The following is an 18,089-nucleotide window of genomic DNA, read 5'->3' as shown; positions in this document are numbered from 1 at the left end:
ATTGAATATATATATATATATATATATATATATATATATATATATATATATATATATATATATATATATATATATATATATACCAAAATTATTCATACACCAGATATGATTTCTTTATATTTTGTTTACTAGTGGGTACAGGACACTATTGTTCATTTATGTAAGTGAGGATAGCAAAATAAAGTAAACTGTCACATATTATACCTAAACATTCTTCATACAGTGGACTACCAGTAAAATGTATAAAAATTTGGGATCAATTTTTGAACTGACCATGAACTGACCATGTTTTGCTTAAGTGTTTTTTCTTTAATTGCTAATGCAACCTTTTTTACACCACAGACTGAACAAAATTAAGCATTGCTTGGTAATTGGTTGACCTACATTGGTATTATCTAATTGTGTATACTTAAATTTAACAAGTACATCCTTCTGTTAGTTCTTGTCATATTTTATTATCATTTTCTAAACTATATCGAATTAACTGTGGTAATGTGAGAAATGTTGATATATATATATATATATATATATATATATATATATATATATATCCCCAAATCAGAAAAAGTTGGGACACTGTACAAATTGTGAATAAAAACAGAATGCAATGATGTGTGTTATAATTTTGAATTTAGCTGGATCAATGTGCACTGACCGCCACAGTGTTCTTGTCAGAGAACTCAGAGTCATGGATAGATGATAGCCTTTTAATGATTGCTTTGGCATCAACATAGATGGACATTTGCAAGGTTTTCTAAAACAATGAAAGAAAATAATAATCAACATAAATTCACGTAAGTGTTACATTGTAGATATAAATGAAAAACTCAACATGAAGTATTTGCTTCCTTATACAAGTTATAACAAACGCTATTCAAACTTCAAAGGATTGACGGCATATAATACAATGCAATTCACGTGCGGTAAATCGGCCGCTTTAATATAGATGAATAAACTTAGAAACACTATCTACAACAAATACTCCTGCACTATAACCTTAATATTGAAATAACACTGGACTTACTTGTCCGTTACTCGTACAATGTCCTTATAATGCAAGCAATCCAGCGAACTTTCCAGTCAGAACGGCTGATGCAACTCTATGGCGCTAGTAGTGATGTGTCATGCGCAAAAGATGAGGCTCTGAGAGCCGATGCTTTGTAGTGAATCAGAAGAGCCGGCTCGCATCGAGTGAGAGCCGGCTCCCAGTTTTTTTCCTTTCTCTGCTTTCCTCAAGGCAGAACTTTGTTTTGATTGGTTAGCAATCGCATCGCGGCCAATCAGATGTGAGGATATGGGATCATACCATTATGTAAAAACAGAGAGGTGGGTGAAGCGAAGCAGCACTCCACTGCAAGTTAACGAGTCGTAGTAACGTTAAAGGGTTAGTTCACCCCAAAATGAAAATTCTGTTAGTAATTACTCACCCTCATGTTGTTTCAACCACGTAAGACCTACGTTCATCTTCGGAACACAAATGACGATATTTTTGATTAAATTTGAGAGCTGGATCACTTCTCCATAGGCTTATAAGGGATTGAAACTTGCTGGCCCAGAAAAGTTATTAAAGAGATCGTTAATATAGCCTAAGTGACTACAGTGGCTCAATGTTAAGTATATCAAGCGACGAGAATACTTTTTGTGAGCAAAAACTAACAAAAATAACGACTTTATTCCACTATTCATTTCCTTCTCTCTGGGCCTCGAGTTAGTTTACGTAGTGTTTTTGCGCAGTGTGTCTGTGTTACACGTCGCCACGTAGGCTCACTATTGGCCGACGCTGGTCATGTGTGTGATGCGTGTGTCGTAGTGGAATAAAGTCGTTATTTTTGTTTGTTTTTGCGCACAAAAAGTATTCTCGTCGCTTTATATAGGATCCCTAGGTTTAAAAAACTTGCATTCAATGACAACAGAGCTGTTTATTTGCTGTTTTGTTGTTAATTTGTGCAATAAATGCATAAAAACAGTGCACATGAAAGGGTTTTCAACACACAAACCATTCATTTTTGCAAAGTTATGGTAAAATAAAGGCCTACAAAAAAATCCTAAATTAAGAGCCTTTCGGGAGTCGAAAGAGCCGAACTTCCCATCACTAGGCGCTACGCTTATTCTCAGTCTACTAAATCAGCGTAGGCTCCGCAACTGCGCTTGTTGCGCACTATTCAGTGACGTACAGCGCTGAGCGCATCTCCGCATCTCCGTTATTATGTAGAATTCAGAACAATGTGGAAGTTTCAAATTTCAATATTTTATTCAAAATACAACATAGATAAAAATTAAATGTTTAAACTGAGAAAATGTATCATTTTAAGGGAAAAATAAGTTGATTTTAAATTTCATGGCATCAACACATCTCAAAAAAGTTGGGACAAGGCCATGTTTACCACTGTGTGGCATCCCCTCTTCTTTTTATAACAGTCTGCAAATGTCTGGGGACTGAGGAGACAAGTTGCTCAAGTTTAGGTATAGGAATGTTGTCCCATTCTTGTCTAATACAGGCTTTTTAGTTGCTCAACTGTCTTAGGTCTTCTTTGTTGCATCTTCCTCTTTATGATGCACCAAATGTTTTTTTTGGGTGAAAGATCTGGACTGCAGGCTGGCCATTTCAGTACCCGGATCCTTCTTCTACGCAGCCATGATATTGCAATTGATGCAGTATATGGTCTGGCACTGTCATGTTGGAAAATGCAAGGTCTTCCCTGAAAGAAACGACGTCTGGATGGGAGCATATGTTGTTCTAGAACTTGGATATACCTTTCAGCATTGATGGTGCCTTTCCAGATGTGTAAGCTGCCCATGCCACACGCACTCATGCAACCCCGTACCATCAGAGTATTAGATAATTACCACTAGATAAGGCTTCTGAACTGAGCGCTGATAACAACTTGGGTTGTCCTTGTCCTCTTTAGTCTGGATGACATTGTGTCCCAGTTTTCCAAAAAGAACTTCAAATTTTGATTCGTCTGACCGCAGAAAAGTTTTCCACTTTGCCACAGTCCATTTTTAATTAGCCTTGGCCCAGAGAAAACGCCTGCGCTTCTAGATCCTGTTTAGATATGGCTTCTTTTTTGACCTATAGAGTTTTAGCTGGCAACGGCGAATGTCATGGTGGATTGTGTTCACCGACAATGTTTTCTGGAAGTATTCCTGAGCCCATGTTGTGATTTCCATTACAGTAGCATTCCTGTATGTGATGCAGTGCCGTCTAAGGGCCCGAAGATCACAGGCATCCAGTATGGTTTTCCGGCCTTGACCCTTACGCACAGAGATTGTTCCAGATTCTCTGAATCTTTGGATGATATTATGCACTGTAGATGATGATAACTTCAAACTCTTTGCAATTTTTCTCTGAGAAACTCCTTTCTGATATTGCTACACTATTTTTTTGCCGCAGCATGGGGGAATTGGTGATCCTCTGCCCATCTTGACTTCTGAGAGACACTGCCACTCTGAGAGGCTCTTTTTATACCCAATCATGTTGCCAATTGACCTAATAAGTTGCAAATTGGTCCTCCAGCTGTTCCTTATATGTACATTTAACTTTTCCGGCCTCTTATTGCTACCTGTCCCAACTTTTTTGGAATGTGTAGCTCTCATGGAATCCAAAATGAGCCAATATTTGGCATGCATTTCAAAATGTCTCACTTTCAACATTTTGATATGTTATCTATATTCTATTGTGAATAAAATATAAGTTTATTAGATTTGTAAATTATTCCATTCCTTTTTTACTCACAATTTGTACAGTGTCCCAACTTTTTCTGATTTGGGGTTGTGTATATATATAGGCCTATATCTAGATTAACAAATATTGTAAATGCATATAAACAGCATGTGATGTGAATGTCAGAAGCATGTAATTTAATGTGTCAGAACAGGGATAGGCAGATGATCTCATTTAGAAATAGTTAACCTATGGACTTTTAGACTCATCCTTTTTCTCTGGACACACCATTTGAGAAAGAACTGTCTGACTTCTTTGATCCTGATGCAGTAGATGAAGGGGTTCAGTAGTGGTGGAAGCAGACTGTAGAACATGACCAGGGCGATCCTCTGACTGCTGTTTATCTGAATGCTCGGTATGTTATAACTGGAGTGAACAACGAAACGTGGCACATAATAGATAATAATGATAGTCAGCTGTGTGGCACAGGTAGAAAAGGCTTTCATACAACCCTGTGCATTTGCTATACGAAGCACAGACACCAGGATACATACATATGAAAAGATTATAAAAGAGAATGGCCCGAGAAGCACAAACATTGCTACAATGTAGGCAATTAAATTTGCGAGGCTGACATCAGCACAGGCGAGCCTGTTCATAGATGTGCTATCACAGAAGCAATGAGCGATCATATTTGGCCCACAGAATGGCAGTTTCACTATTTGCATTAAGGTGATGGTTGGGGCAATCATTGCAGTAACCCAGGAAAACCCTATTAAAAGTCTCATAGTGCGGTTAGTCATTAAAACAGGGTATCTTAGTGGGTAACAGATCGCCAAGTACCGGTCTAGAGCCATGATCATCATAATAAGAGAGCTTAGGGCCCCAAAATAGTGAATCAGCTGCCTTTGAAACAAACAAACATTGAAGGTAATATAACCGTCATTAAACCAGTAGCGAGAAATGACTTTTGGCAGAGCAACTGTGCAAAAACCAATATCAGACAAGGACAAACTCAGCATGATAATATACATAGGCTTAAAGAGGCTGCGTTCAGTCATAAACAGGACCACAATGAGAGAGTTTCCAGTGATTACAGCGATGTAGATGCAGAACAAAAGAGCTGCCATCAGGCTGTAGTATTTGGGCAGAAGTCCTGGGAAGCCCATGATGAAAAACTCGGTTACAACAGAAGCTGCGGTTTCGTTTGCCTGTGACATACTAAAACATACAGTGAACTTTAACTTTTGAACACTGACATTACCAACTATTCACACTTCAAAAAAAAAAAAAAAAAAAAAAAACAATTACAACAACCCCAAAACCATTTGTCTGATTTGATTTGCCCCAAAATATTAAAATATTTGCATAAATTCTATTGTACTCTGCAATATTAAAAATGCGGTATATAAATATATATATAAATGAAAAAATAAATAATGACATTTTTTGCTGGCTGTCATGGCTTGCAGAAAATTAGTATAGGCCTAAATTATAAAAACGTAATTCATACATATAATTTCAGTAAGTTATATTAATTATGTTAATAAAAGATACCTGTTGTTACTGATTAAAAACATGTTGCTAAATTATTCGGCTTTGCAATAATCTAAATGTAATTTTAGTTTGTATTTCAGCTGATCACATGATTACCTTGATTATTCCTCTGTTAAGTTATGTGACATCTGCTAAGAATATTCCTGGCTCAGTGTGTCACGTTTCTCAGTGATCAGTGCAGATGAGTGTGGTTTTATTGTTTTATAGGCGCAGAATCAGTGTTAAAGTCTGTGGGGTCCAACACGTCATGAAGGATCATGTTTTGAATCATTTGATGTTGTGAAACTGGGCTGACCTTTGGGGTTCATTGCCTGAGTGCTTGTGTTTGCATCACACACATTAACATAGATGGGGAAAAAGTGGGAATCAAGCATAAATTAATAATTTAAAAATATCCCCTAATATATCTTTTTATTTACTCTTTTCATCTAAACCTTCAAAGGTCACCAGCAGGTGGTGAAAAAAACAAGGGGAAAGTAAATGCAGATCAATCTGTTTTTATCAGCTGAATCCCCTGCATTTAACCCACCCGAGGTAATACACACACACACACGCACGCACGCACGCACGCACGCACACACACACACACACACACACACACACACAGACAGACAGACGCACGCACGCACACACACACACACACACACACACACACACACACAGAGAGAGAGAGAGAGAGAAGTGGGCAGCCATTCACTATTGTGACCAGGGAGCAATCCTGCACTGATAATCAAACCCAGAACCTTCAGGTTACAAGTGTAATTATCTAACCTTTAGGCCACAACTGCCCTATAACACATAAAGAGGTCAGTCACATAGAATTATGAGGAAAGGTCAAAAAAGATAAAAAAAGGATCTGAGATTAAAGCATCTGAGAATGAAATAGTAGTTTAACTTTTAAACTTTTTACAAATGTTTATTCTTTCTTTATACAATTACTGCAGTTTGATTATGTTCTGATTATGATGGAATAGTAAATAAGCTTCACCAGCTTCATCATTTTTTAGACTAATCATTTTACATTTAATTGTACATTATAAAGGCCAGGATTTCCCAAACTAGGATTCCCAGCTAATCCTTGGCAGTGATTCATTGACTTCAGGAAAAAGATATTCACTGTCTCCATCTGGCCACCCCCTTAATAAGTTACAGGACAATCATGACAACAAGAACACAAAGTTTATTAGTTCATCAGTTTAACTGTCATTAATTTAATGCACAGACAAGTTAGGCTTTTCAACAGCTCTTTTCATTGTGACACCAATCCATATTAAATTCTTAGCTGATGTAATATTATGGCACTTCTGCACTCAAAAAAGAATTTAAGCCTAAATTTAAGATTTATAGATTTGAATTGCATTTTACATATCCATTCACTTGGATTACACAGATTTAACATAAACTAATAAACTTAATGAAATGCATATTTGGCATACATAAATTCTGTAATTTCATAAAATCAGGTTTTTATACAGATATTTATCATCAATAAATCCAATTTGTTTAAATCACGTTTCTTTTATGCATGACACATTAAGTTTATTATTTGCTTTGTTAAAACGGTGTAATCCAAATGGATGAAAATTTTAAATGCAATTGAAATGCATAAACCTAAAATTTAGGCCCAAATATTTTGTGTAAAAACAAACGGATAGTTTTATCAGATATCTTTCTGTTAACAGGTCTGTTATACATCCAAAGGGAGCTAGTTTTATTAATGCTTCCATTCATAACGGCAGATATTTTGAATGTTTTTTTCTTGCATCGTCACCACCAGATTTCACTGGAATACATCACAATACACAATTAAGATTAACATAAAAAACAATTACAAATCACGTAACAATATTTTACAGCGTGATCACATTAATTATGGACGTTTCTCTCATGGCCCTTTGCCTGTTCAACCACCTGCTCACTATGGTTCTGATCTCCTGCGTACGTAAACAGTAAATGAAGGGGTTTATCAGTGGTGGAACGAGGCTGTAGAGCAGTATGAGAACTATCCTGAAATCTTTGCTGATTTGGATTTGCAGGAAACTGGCTATATACACAGCGCAGCGAGGCAAGTAAAACAGGGCGGTGATGCACAGCTGCGTGCTGCAGGTGGCAAAACTTTTCCAGCGACTCTGAGAGCTCGACAGCCTCATGACAGATGTTATAATGTGACAGTAAGAGTAAATGATGAAGGCTAGAGGAAGGAGAAGCACAAGTAGGGCCACGCACAGGGCCACCAAAATCTGCTTGCTGTTTTCAGCACAGGCCAGGTTGGTAATAGAGATGTGGTCACAGTAGCACTGAATGATCAGTTTAGGCCCACAGTAAGGAAGCTGTTGAGTGTGTAGGGTGGCTATTGTGGGAGCGATCAAAGCAGTTACCCAAGCCGTTACGTTTATGATGTACGTGAAGCGATTAGTCATAATAACCTGGTATCTCAGAGAATAACAGATAGCCACATAGCGATCGAGGGCCATGATCATCATTATCAGTGAGTTTAATGTTCCAAAATAGTGGATTAGTTCCATTTGGAAGAAGCAAGCATGGAAAGGGGATGCTCCCGCATCAAACAAGTACCTGGATATGATCTTAGGTAAGGCAACAGTGGAGAAACACGTATCAGATATTGCCAAGCTTGCAAGGATAATGTACATAGGCTTCCTGAGGCTCTGCGAAGTGAAAAACAGCACCAGGAAAACAGTGTTCCCGGCCACTGTGGTCGTGTAGACGATGAAGAAAATTGCAGCGACCAGGCCATAGTAGTCTGGATGGAGTCCAGGGAAGCCCACGATGATAAACTCAGTGATTGTCGTCCAGTTGTTCTGTAGCATTTTGCAAAATCTGCAGAGATTGTAAAACAAAAATGATTAATATTGCATAATAATAATATTTATAATATAATCTGAATGAAATATATATATATAAAAAATTAAACATTGTTAAAATGCTTATGAAATGTTTATTTCTGATTTAAAAATATATATATATTTAATAATATATTTAATAATTTTATAATATTTTCTAAAAACAGGGAGACCTTTAAAAAATAAAAAAATAAAAAAAGTATTAAGGTTGAATGTTTATGGCATGATTATATCAATAAATTCATTATCAGTAAACGGCAAGACATCAGACATTAAGTGAATTTGCACCTGGTATATTGACTCTTTGCCCTAAATGATGACAAAAACATTATTGTGTATCACTTATATACTGTAGTGTTCACTGTTATGTACAGTGTCGTAGGGAATCAGTCCAGTCATGCACTTTTTTTTTCTTTTAGATGATGACAGGGTCAGGGTGGCTTTAGGGACTGGATGTCACTCATAGCTCATGAAGTCTTCCACAGGCCTCGTGTCAGCTCAAGTTCTGCTGCCTTTAAAGCCAAAGGGGCTTTTCAATTCAACTTTTTACTCAAATTGGAATGCTAGAAATTACAGACATAAAAGGAGAAATATTTTCACTTGTGGTTTCAGATATTTAGACTGTATATAGACTGGTCATCATTTATTTTATTTTGTTTCATTATTTTAATCAAATGATAGTTGTTCAGTTAACCATCCCAGAGGTAATTGTTTTATCAATGGACACTGAACCAATTGTTGAACCAAAACGTTTCTTAAAGATGCTTATGAAATTATATTATTTTGTACAATTATATATGTGATAATTAAAATATCACATCTTTAAGAGTGATACAGAACTTTCATCATATCTCATGGGCTTTCCAGTGTGCGTGTCAGTACCTACATTAATTGGTGTTGTCACTTATCTATTGGATTCCTAAGTGATGATTCTCTCAGGTTTGGTTTCCCATCAGTACAATCTTTAGGGTCTGTCTGGTTACTCCAGAGAACAAATTAAGGGCATGTAGCCTGAATGTCGACACTTTTCAGACAAACAAAGGTGACAGTGTTTACTGCTCTATGTTGCATGGAAACCCTTGACATCAGACCTCTACTGTCTTCCTCAGTGAGCATCCCTTCTCTCAAAACACATAAACGCTTAACTATTAAATATTAAAATAAATAATAGCTAGATGCATGGAAATTGTCACACTACTACCTGTTGTCTCCTCTAACTCTTATAATCTAGTACTGGATTTGGCAAAAAAAAAAAAAAAAAAAAAAAAAAAAAAGGACCAAAACCAAGACACTACAACACTACAACTGCACTGGTCAATTTTTAGATTTTGTTTCCATAACACGCCTACTTTTTAGACTAGTGGAATTTTGTTTATTACCCAGATATATCTGTTTGCATCTGTAGATTTCAATTACACATACTATCAGTATAGGCCGTTTTTTTCTCACGCACTAAGCCAGAAATTTTTACTTAAGCAGCACTAATATGCATCAAACTTATTCCTATCTATATGGAGTGATTAACAAAATATATCCCCTCCGTAAAAACTCTAGTAATGAAAGAATTTTCAACCTGACTGTTACATCTGTCAGCTGCAGGTGCCATCATGTTCCAACTGATGGCAGCCTAGTCCTTCACCGTTCCCACAGACTCTGTTATTCCTGGACTTCATTTCGCAGAATCCTTTGCTCATTATTAGTTTATCTGTTTCAGCTGTGTCTTGTTTCATTTGATCGTCACCCGGTCTATTTAAATGCCTTTTGCCTTCATTTAGTATGAAGTCTTGTTTGTGTGTTTGATTTGGGTCACACTCTGTCAGTATTTTAAACGGTTTCTTTATATTTATCTTTTCCTGTGTTTTGGATTTCTTGTTCCTGTCTTCCTCTGTGGATTGGATTTGTATTTCGGACTGTTTACATGTGCTTGTCATGTGCTTAATGTAACAGATTACATTTGTTAATAAACTGCGTTTGGATTTTCACTCTGTCTGCTATATACCCGGGTATATATCTATACCCGCTCGCGGGCGGGTATAGATATATACACTAGATGTCGCTTGGCTACGGTTTCGTTCCAATGAACTGCAGCCAAGGCGACATCTATATATACATCTATACCCGCCCGTGCCGTCAGATCATTTAGACGTGTGCTGTTTTCAAGAGATAACAACGATATAAATACTGTTCGTTTTCTCACACAAACCGCTTGTTTCGTTTCTTAGGCCGTCAATGTGTACTTACGATGGGGAATTGATTAATTTGGACGATGGGGAATTGTTTTAATTTGGACTCTGTGCTTGTGTTTTGAGAAAGTGTCCATCGACCTGCATTATATGACTGACAGACAAGAACGGTTTGACCTAAAAATATCAAAATTGAAACTACTGCGGAAACAAAGACACCTACATCTTGGATGCCCTTGAGGTAAGCTAAAACATATCAAAAATTAATTTCAAAGTGAACTATCCCTTTAATTCAATTATGCCTAATTAGCATATTTAAACAACCATAACTAATAAAATAAAAACAATACAAAACAACTGTTGTAATTTACTGTAATAAACTGAAATAAAGTATGGTGATATATAAGTTTAAATGTATATAAAATGTTTACACTATTCACCTTTGGTGTTTCATATAGTCCAAAGCATCATACACCACCGGTTTCACACAGAAGGCTTAAGTCTAGTCTCAGACTAAAATGCATGTTTGAGCTGTTTTGACTGATAGCAACTTGCACTGAGGTATCTTAAAATATGTCAGTGCCATTTTTTGGTCTCAAGATACACATCAGTAATGTTTTTTTTCTTAGGAACATTTATAAAAACTACTTAAATGTCTTAGGCCTAATTCTGGCTTAATCTATGCCCTATCTGTGAAACCAGACCATAGTACTGTATATTTATTTAATCACAATCTCCCTTCAGCCTCAAGGGCTCAGTGGTGCCAAGCTTCTAATACACTGATGATATAATTGATAAATATATTATTAATTGCTCAGCTGGGAAAAAAAAAAGAAGTTAATGAACTGTACTGATTACCAATTCACACGGGATAACACAACAGATGATTTATTAATATACAAATGAGTATTTCTACAGCAGCTATCCTTATTGTTTTGGTCTGCTGAGCTACCTTGCTTGAGAGTGTAGCAAGACGTTATTATAATTCAGATTCCTGAGGCCCATAATTTACATAAAACGCAAAGTTATTAAATCATTATACACGTACATACATATATTTAAGATATATCTTTATTAATTATACATTTTAGTGTTTTTTTTGTTACTTTAAACACTTTCAATTTAATGTGTTTCTCACAAAGCTATTGTTTGGCTTTAGAGGATTTGAAATCATATGTTGAAGTCAAATGATCTGTTTTTAAAGGTACTATTTTTGGGGGGTGTGTGATAATACTTTTTTCGTATGAAACATGAGACTAATTGCATGAGAAAAATGTGACTATGTACAAGTTTTTATGCAAAACTTAAAAAATTACCATAATGTTGTTTGTAGCACACACCTCAACGGCACTACACTTCCCAACATCCCTCATGTTTCCCACATGCACACTATCAACCATCACCTGATCACCTGCTCGTCAATCACCATGGACACTAACTTCCTGTTTCGAATGCGCATGCGTCGCGTCTGAGCGCGTTGTTGTCTTTGGAGCTCCATCGATTGATTTATAATTCTTGATTTCTCTTTAAACTCACTTACAACGAACATTTTCTACTTTTCCTCACCTCATAGTTATAACGCGGATTGTTGAGTAGACGCGTCTCAAGCCTAGTGATCCAACGCTGGATACTCTTATAGGTTACGTCCGTGGATCACGGCTGAACGCGTCTTCTCCGCACTCATTTAAGTTACAAACAAACATTTTTTCGCCTATCGTGCGTCTACTCTACACCCGTACCACTGAAAAGACGGATTATATCCAAGACTTAAGCCATAAATTAGTATTAATATTGATAGCACCACTGGTAGCGTCGTTGCTAACTTAACTTACTGTCCATCTGTTAAAATGGCGAATATATCAAATGTAAGTAGTCTACCTTTTGGTGCAGGTGAGGACACATTTGAGCTGCACGCGGTGCAGTCTGAGCTGGAAGCTGTTGAGAAACAGATCCACGACCTTTTAGTAAGAAAAGCCGAGCTGATAGACCGGCGTTTGGCTCTCGAAACATCACGTGCCGAGGCACACAAATCAGAGATTAATGTTACTAACCCGCTGACTCCGACCTCGTCTACTCCGTGCGTTCCTCAACATCGGTCCCGAACGTCGAGGTCGCGATCAGCCATGGTCTCGTTCACTCCGGCTCCAACATGCCATCACGAAGCCTGGATTTTTCCGCAGCGGAAGTCGCGAGTCAGGTCTAGACCAAGAAAACTCTCTCCGACCCTCCCGGTTTTCGAGATATCCACACAAAACCGCTTCTCCCCTCTTCGCGAAACAGAACGCGATGCTGTGATCATCGGCGATTCCATCGTTCGACACGTACACGCTACGTTAAATAAAAGTAAGGTGCATAGTCACTGCTTTCCTGGTGCTCGTGTTTCTGAAATCGCTGCTCACGTTCCCGAGATTCTGAACGAGCGCGTCGGAACCGTTGTCCTGCACGCGGGAGGGGCCGACATCAGACTGCGGCAGACGGAAGTTTTGAAGAAAGACTTCAGGAATCTGATCGATACGGTACGCAGCACATCGCCTGATATAACGATTATTGTGTCAGGACCGCTTCCCACGTATCGACTAGGTCATGAAAAGTTTAGTAGATTATTTGCGCTTAATGAATGGTTAATGTCATGGTGCAATGAGCAGAAACTTCTCTTTGTAAATAATTGGAATCTGTTTTGGGAGCGTCCTAGGCTTTACCGTGCTGATGGCTTACACCCAAGCAGATTCGGATCGGATCTTCTGTCAGATAACATCTCCAAAATGTTAAATACCTTTTGACTAGTAAACAAAAGTCCAAATCATAGTCTCTGCTGCACCAATTTAACTGATATAAATAGTGTAGAACATTGCATAGAAACTGTGTCTATTCCTCGTTTAGTGAGATCAAATCATAAATCTACTGCAGGATCTAGAAAAAATCTAATTGTTATTAAACCAGAAAATGTTGCTATTGGTAATCAAAAACAATTTTTAAAGCTAGGTCTTCTAAACATTAGATCACTCACACCTAAGGCAGTTATTGTAAATGAAATAGTCACAGATAATAGCTTCGATGTACTTTGCCTTACTGAAACCTGGCTTAAACCAAATGATTATTTCGGTTTAAATGAGTCTACTCCATCAGGATACTCCTATAAGCACGAGCCCCGTCTGAATGGTCGTGGCGGCGGTGTTGCAACAATCTATAGAGATTTTCTCAATGTTACTCAGAAAACGGGTTATAAGTTTATTTCATTTGAAGTACTTGTACTAAATGTTACGCTCTTAGATGTTCGAAAAACATCCCTATTATCTCTAGCCTTGGCTACCGTATATAGACCGCCTGGGCCTTACGCTGATTTCCTAAAAGAGTTTGCAGATTTTCTCTCAGACCTATTAGTTAACTTCGATAAAGCATTAATTGTTGGAGACTTTAATATCCATGTAGATAATCAAAATGATGCGTTAGGGGCTGCGTTTACAGATTTATTAAACTCCTTTGGGGTCAAGCAAAACATTACCGGACCGACTCATCGATTTAATCATACACTCGATTTAATTATATCACATGGAACCGATCCAACCGATATAGATATCATTCCACAAAGTGACGATGTCACTGACCATTACATGGTAACTTGCATATTACGTACTCCTGTAATATATCATGCTGCGCCGCGTTATCGATTAGGCAGAACAATCCTTCCATCCACCATAGATAATTTTTCAAACAGCTTATCGGATCTGTCTCAGCTGCTCAGTGAACCCAAACAAACAGATGAACTTGAGGAATTAACTAGCACTATGAGCACCATTCTCTCTGGATCATTGGATATTGTTGCGCCCATTAGATTAAAAAAGGTCAGAGAGAAAAGTAAAGCACCATGGTACAACAGTACTACGCGTGTTCTAAAGAGAGAAACCCGTAATTTAGAGCGTAAATGGAAACAAACCAACTTAGAGGTCTTTAGAATCGCATGGAAAGACAGTATGTCACGTTATAAAAAGGCCCTAAAAGCGGCCAGGGCTGAGCATCTACGCAAACTAATAGAAAACAACCATAACAATCCTAAGTTCTTATTTAACACTGTGGCGAGACTAACAAATAAACAGATGTCTCCTGAACAAAGTATTCCATTACAGTTTAGTAGTAATGATTTCATGAAGTTCTTCACTGAGAAAATAGAAAACATCAGAACCACAATTGTAAACGTTCAATCCTCAATCGCGCCTTATAATTCAGCCTCAATTATCACGCCGCAAGAACAATTACAGTGCTTTTCAACTATAGAACAAAAAGAGTTAAATAAATTTATCATTTCCTCTAAAACAACAACATGTTTATTAGATCCCATACCAACTAAACTATTGAAAGAAGTGTTACCTGTAGTGGAAGAGCCTCTCCTCAATATTATTAACTCGTCTTTATCTTTAGGTCATGTTCCAAGAACATTTAAACTGGCAGTTATAAAACCTCTCATTAAGAAACCACAATTAGATCCGAATAATCTAGTAAATTATAGACCCATTTCAAATCTACCTTTTATGTCTAAAATACTAGAAAAAGTTGTGTCCGCTCAACTGGGCTCTTTCTTACAAGAAAATGACACCTATGAAAAGTTTCAGTCTGGATTCAGGCCGCATCATAGCACTGAAACTGCGCTCGTTAAAATCACAAATGATTTACTTTTAGCTTCTGACCAAGGCTGTATCTCAATATTAGTTTTACTTGATCTTAGTGCTGCGTTCGATACTATAGATCATACAATACTCTTAGATCGACTACAAAATTATACTGGTGTTCAAGGACAAGCATTAAGCTGGTTTAGATCGTATTTATCTGACCGCTACCATTTTGTTTATTTAAATGGAGAAAAATCTATCATAACTCCAGTAAACTATGGAGTGCCGCAGGGATCTGTGTTAGGCCCTCTATTATTCTCAATATATATGCTACCACTTGGAAATATTATAAGGAAACATGGAATTAGTTTCCATTGTTATGCTGATGACACTCAAATCTATATTTCATCACGGCCAGATGAAAACGCTAAATTATCCAAATTGACAGAGTGTGTTAAAGATATAAAAGATTGGATGACGCATAATTTTCTTTTATTAAATCCAGACAAGACAGAGGTACTACTTATCGGTTCAAAAAACCACCCACAAAACCTCTCACAATACAACTTTAACATAGTAGGATGTCCTGTTACTTCATCCTCTACAGTAAAAGACCTGGGTGTTATATTAGACTGCAACCTGTCTTTTGAAAATCATATTTCATATGTTACAAGAACAGCCTTTTTCCACCTTAGAAACATTGCTAAGCTACGTAATATGCTATCAGTTTCTGACGCAGAAAAGTTAGTTCATGCATTCATGACCTCGAGACTAGATTACTGTAATGCGTTATTAGCCGGTTGTCCTGCATCCTTAATAAACAAGCTACAGTTAGTCCAAAATGCCGCCGCTAGAGTTCTAACTAGATCAAGAAAATATGATCATATAACACCGATTTTATCATCCCTACATTGGTTACCTATAAAGTCCCGTATTAATTACAAGGTATTGCTACTGACTTATAAAGCCCTAAACGGCTTAGCTCCAGTCTATTTAACCGATCTTCTATCGCCCTATAATCCATCGCGCTCTTTAAGGTCACTAAATTCGAGGCTTTTGGTCATACCTAGGATATCCAGATCCACCAAAGGAGGGAGAGCATTTTCACATTTAGCACCAAAACTCTGGAATAGTCTTCCGGATACTGTTCGTTGCTCAGACTCGCTCTCCCAGTTTAAAACTAGATTAAAGACGCATCTCTTCAGCCAGGCATTCATATAATACTTTTAATCCTACAGTTAAATCCGACCTCTAGTTCATAAACGCCAGAGGAGAACTGGCCCCCGACTGAGCCCGGGTTCTCCCAAGGTTTTTTTTTTTTCTCCATTAGGTCACCTGATGGAGTTTTTCGGTTCCTTGCCACTGTTGCCTTTGGCTTGCTCAGTTGGGGATATTTGGGGATATTTAATTGAATTAATCAATCAACGATACTATTGATCAGCATTACCGAACGTAGACGTTCCACTAGAAACAAACATTGATGTATTGTTCTAATTTATTACTGTGAAGCTGCTTTGATACAACCTGTGTTGTGAAAAGCGCTATATAAATAAACTTGACCTGACCTGACCTGACACTAACTATCATCACAGCTGTCTGTCATTGTCTCGTTATCATCTGTGTATTTAGTTCCTGCTTGTCTTCAGTTCAGTGACTGAATGCAATGCGCCAAAAAGAAGAAGAAGAAGAAGAAGAAGAAGAAGAAGAAGAAGAAGAAGAAGAAGAAGAAGAAGAAGAAGAAGAAGAAGAAGAAGAAGAAGAAGAAGAAGAAGAAGAAGAAGAAGAAGAAGAAGAAGAAGAAGAAGAAGAAAGTAGTTGTTCAGTGACTGGTATTGTTTGTGCTTAGCATGCTGTTTTGTATTGTTGGCTCTTTTGTTAGTACCTGTTTAATAAACCTTGGAATCATCTTCGTCTGCTCTGGATTTTTTGCGTTACTGTTTGACTGCAGTGTTCAATTGTATTGTCCTCTGTGTCGCACAAACCATTGTGTTTTCCAAAAATATTCTATTCACTTTATTTTTTTTAAAAAAGTGTTATATATATATATATATATATATATTTATTATTATTATTATTTTTTTTTTAATTAACCATAAACCTACCCTGGACTCTACTTTAATGTTAAATCCAAAATTAATTCATAATTACATTTTGACCTTTATTGATCTTAATAATTTGTGATGTAGTTTAAAGTCACAGACATTTAAAGACAACTTGTTTTGAATGTCATTGTTTAGATAATTGGGTGTTGTCACTTATTTACTTCATCTCTGAGTGATAATTCTCTCAGGTCTGGTTTCCCATCAGTGCAATCTTCAGGGTTTGTCTAGTGTCTCCAGAGAACAAATTAGGTACATGTAGCAAGTACTGTATGTTGACACTCTTCAGACAAACAACAGTGACAGGGTTTATTGCAGTTACATAAACTCATGACATCAAACCTCTAATGTGTTAATCAGTGAGCATCCCTCCCCTCAAAACATCAGTGTCTGTTTAATAAGAAAATAGGATTTCTGTGTAATTTATATAAAGCTATAGGTTACAGTTTTCATAAACCTAATCAGGCATTTAGAAACTCAAATACATCAGCTTATGTTGTAGTGATTTGCCAGCTTGTGGTCACACCAGTTTGTAACATGGTTCTTGGGCTGAACTGGGCAACAATATTGCTGCCTTATTTAAAAGAAAACGTAGGTGTTAGAAATGAGTTTACACCTGGTACCTCATATTTGTTAATTTATTTGGATCCATATTAGCTATGCCCAAGAGCATAGCTAGTCTTCCTGGGGTCCACACAACACATAAAAACATACATTATTTATTATCACATACACAAAAGGCATTACAAATACTATCAATAACAAATCAGGGTCCAAAATCAACACAGATTTGTCTAAACAAACACCAGGTCTAACACTTAAAAAACATCCAACTAACTTATGTACATAACCTCCTATAAATATGATAAGGTGCGCTTTTACCTGCCTTTTAAATTTTATTTCTGTGTTATTCCAATTAATGACAATGGTATTGTCAAACATTTTCATTGTCCTATACTACTGCATGTTTGAGGAAATTAGTTTTTGCTTTGGGGAGCATATTTATATTATTAAATATTATACTCTTTATTTTAGATGTATTTAGTATAAGTTTGTTTTCTAAAATCCACTTTCCTATAGTATCGAACTCCTCTTTCAAAATGGCAGTCAATTCAGCAGAT

General features: G+C 36.9%; 2 protein-coding genes across 2 annotated transcripts; both read right to left on the bottom strand.

The window, feature by feature from the left end:
* Nucleotides 1-3,894: 3,894 nt before the first annotated feature.
* Nucleotides 3,895-4,884, bottom strand: LOC308683445 (olfactory receptor 1500-like; the record flags this gene model as incomplete). The annotated part of the gene is made up of 1 exon (XM_081353916.1): nt 3,895-4,884. One exon carries the CDS (start codon nt 4,882-4,884, stop codon nt 3,895-3,897), a length of 990 nt encoding a protein of 329 aa, XP_081210042.1.
* Nucleotides 4,885-6,911: 2,027 nt separating this feature from the next.
* On the bottom strand, nt 6,912-9,727 carry LOC308683924 (olfactory receptor 1E16-like). The gene is made up of 2 exons (XM_081354803.1): nt 9,656-9,727; nt 6,912-8,059 (listed from the first exon to the last, which is right to left on the bottom strand). The coding sequence occupies exon 2, from the start codon at nt 8,047-8,049 to the stop codon at nt 7,072-7,074; it is 978 nt and encodes a 325-aa protein (XP_081210929.1). The 5' UTR covers nt 8,050-8,059; nt 9,656-9,727; the 3' UTR covers nt 6,912-7,071.
* Between the last annotated feature and the right edge of the window lie 8,362 nt (nt 9,728-18,089).

Source organism: Scardinius erythrophthalmus (genome assembly GCF_964197995.2).
Source record: "Scardinius erythrophthalmus genome assembly, chromosome: 23".
NCBI lineage: Eukaryota > Metazoa > Chordata > Actinopteri > Cypriniformes > Leuciscidae > Scardinius > Scardinius erythrophthalmus.
This window is presented reverse-complemented; position numbering and strand designations above follow the sequence as displayed.

What these genes read in the sequence shown, in the direction of transcription:
- LOC308683924 (XM_081354803.1), bottom strand. Translation starts at nt 8,049, where the DNA reads ATGCTACAGAACAACTGGACGACAATCACTGAGTTTATCATCGTGGGC.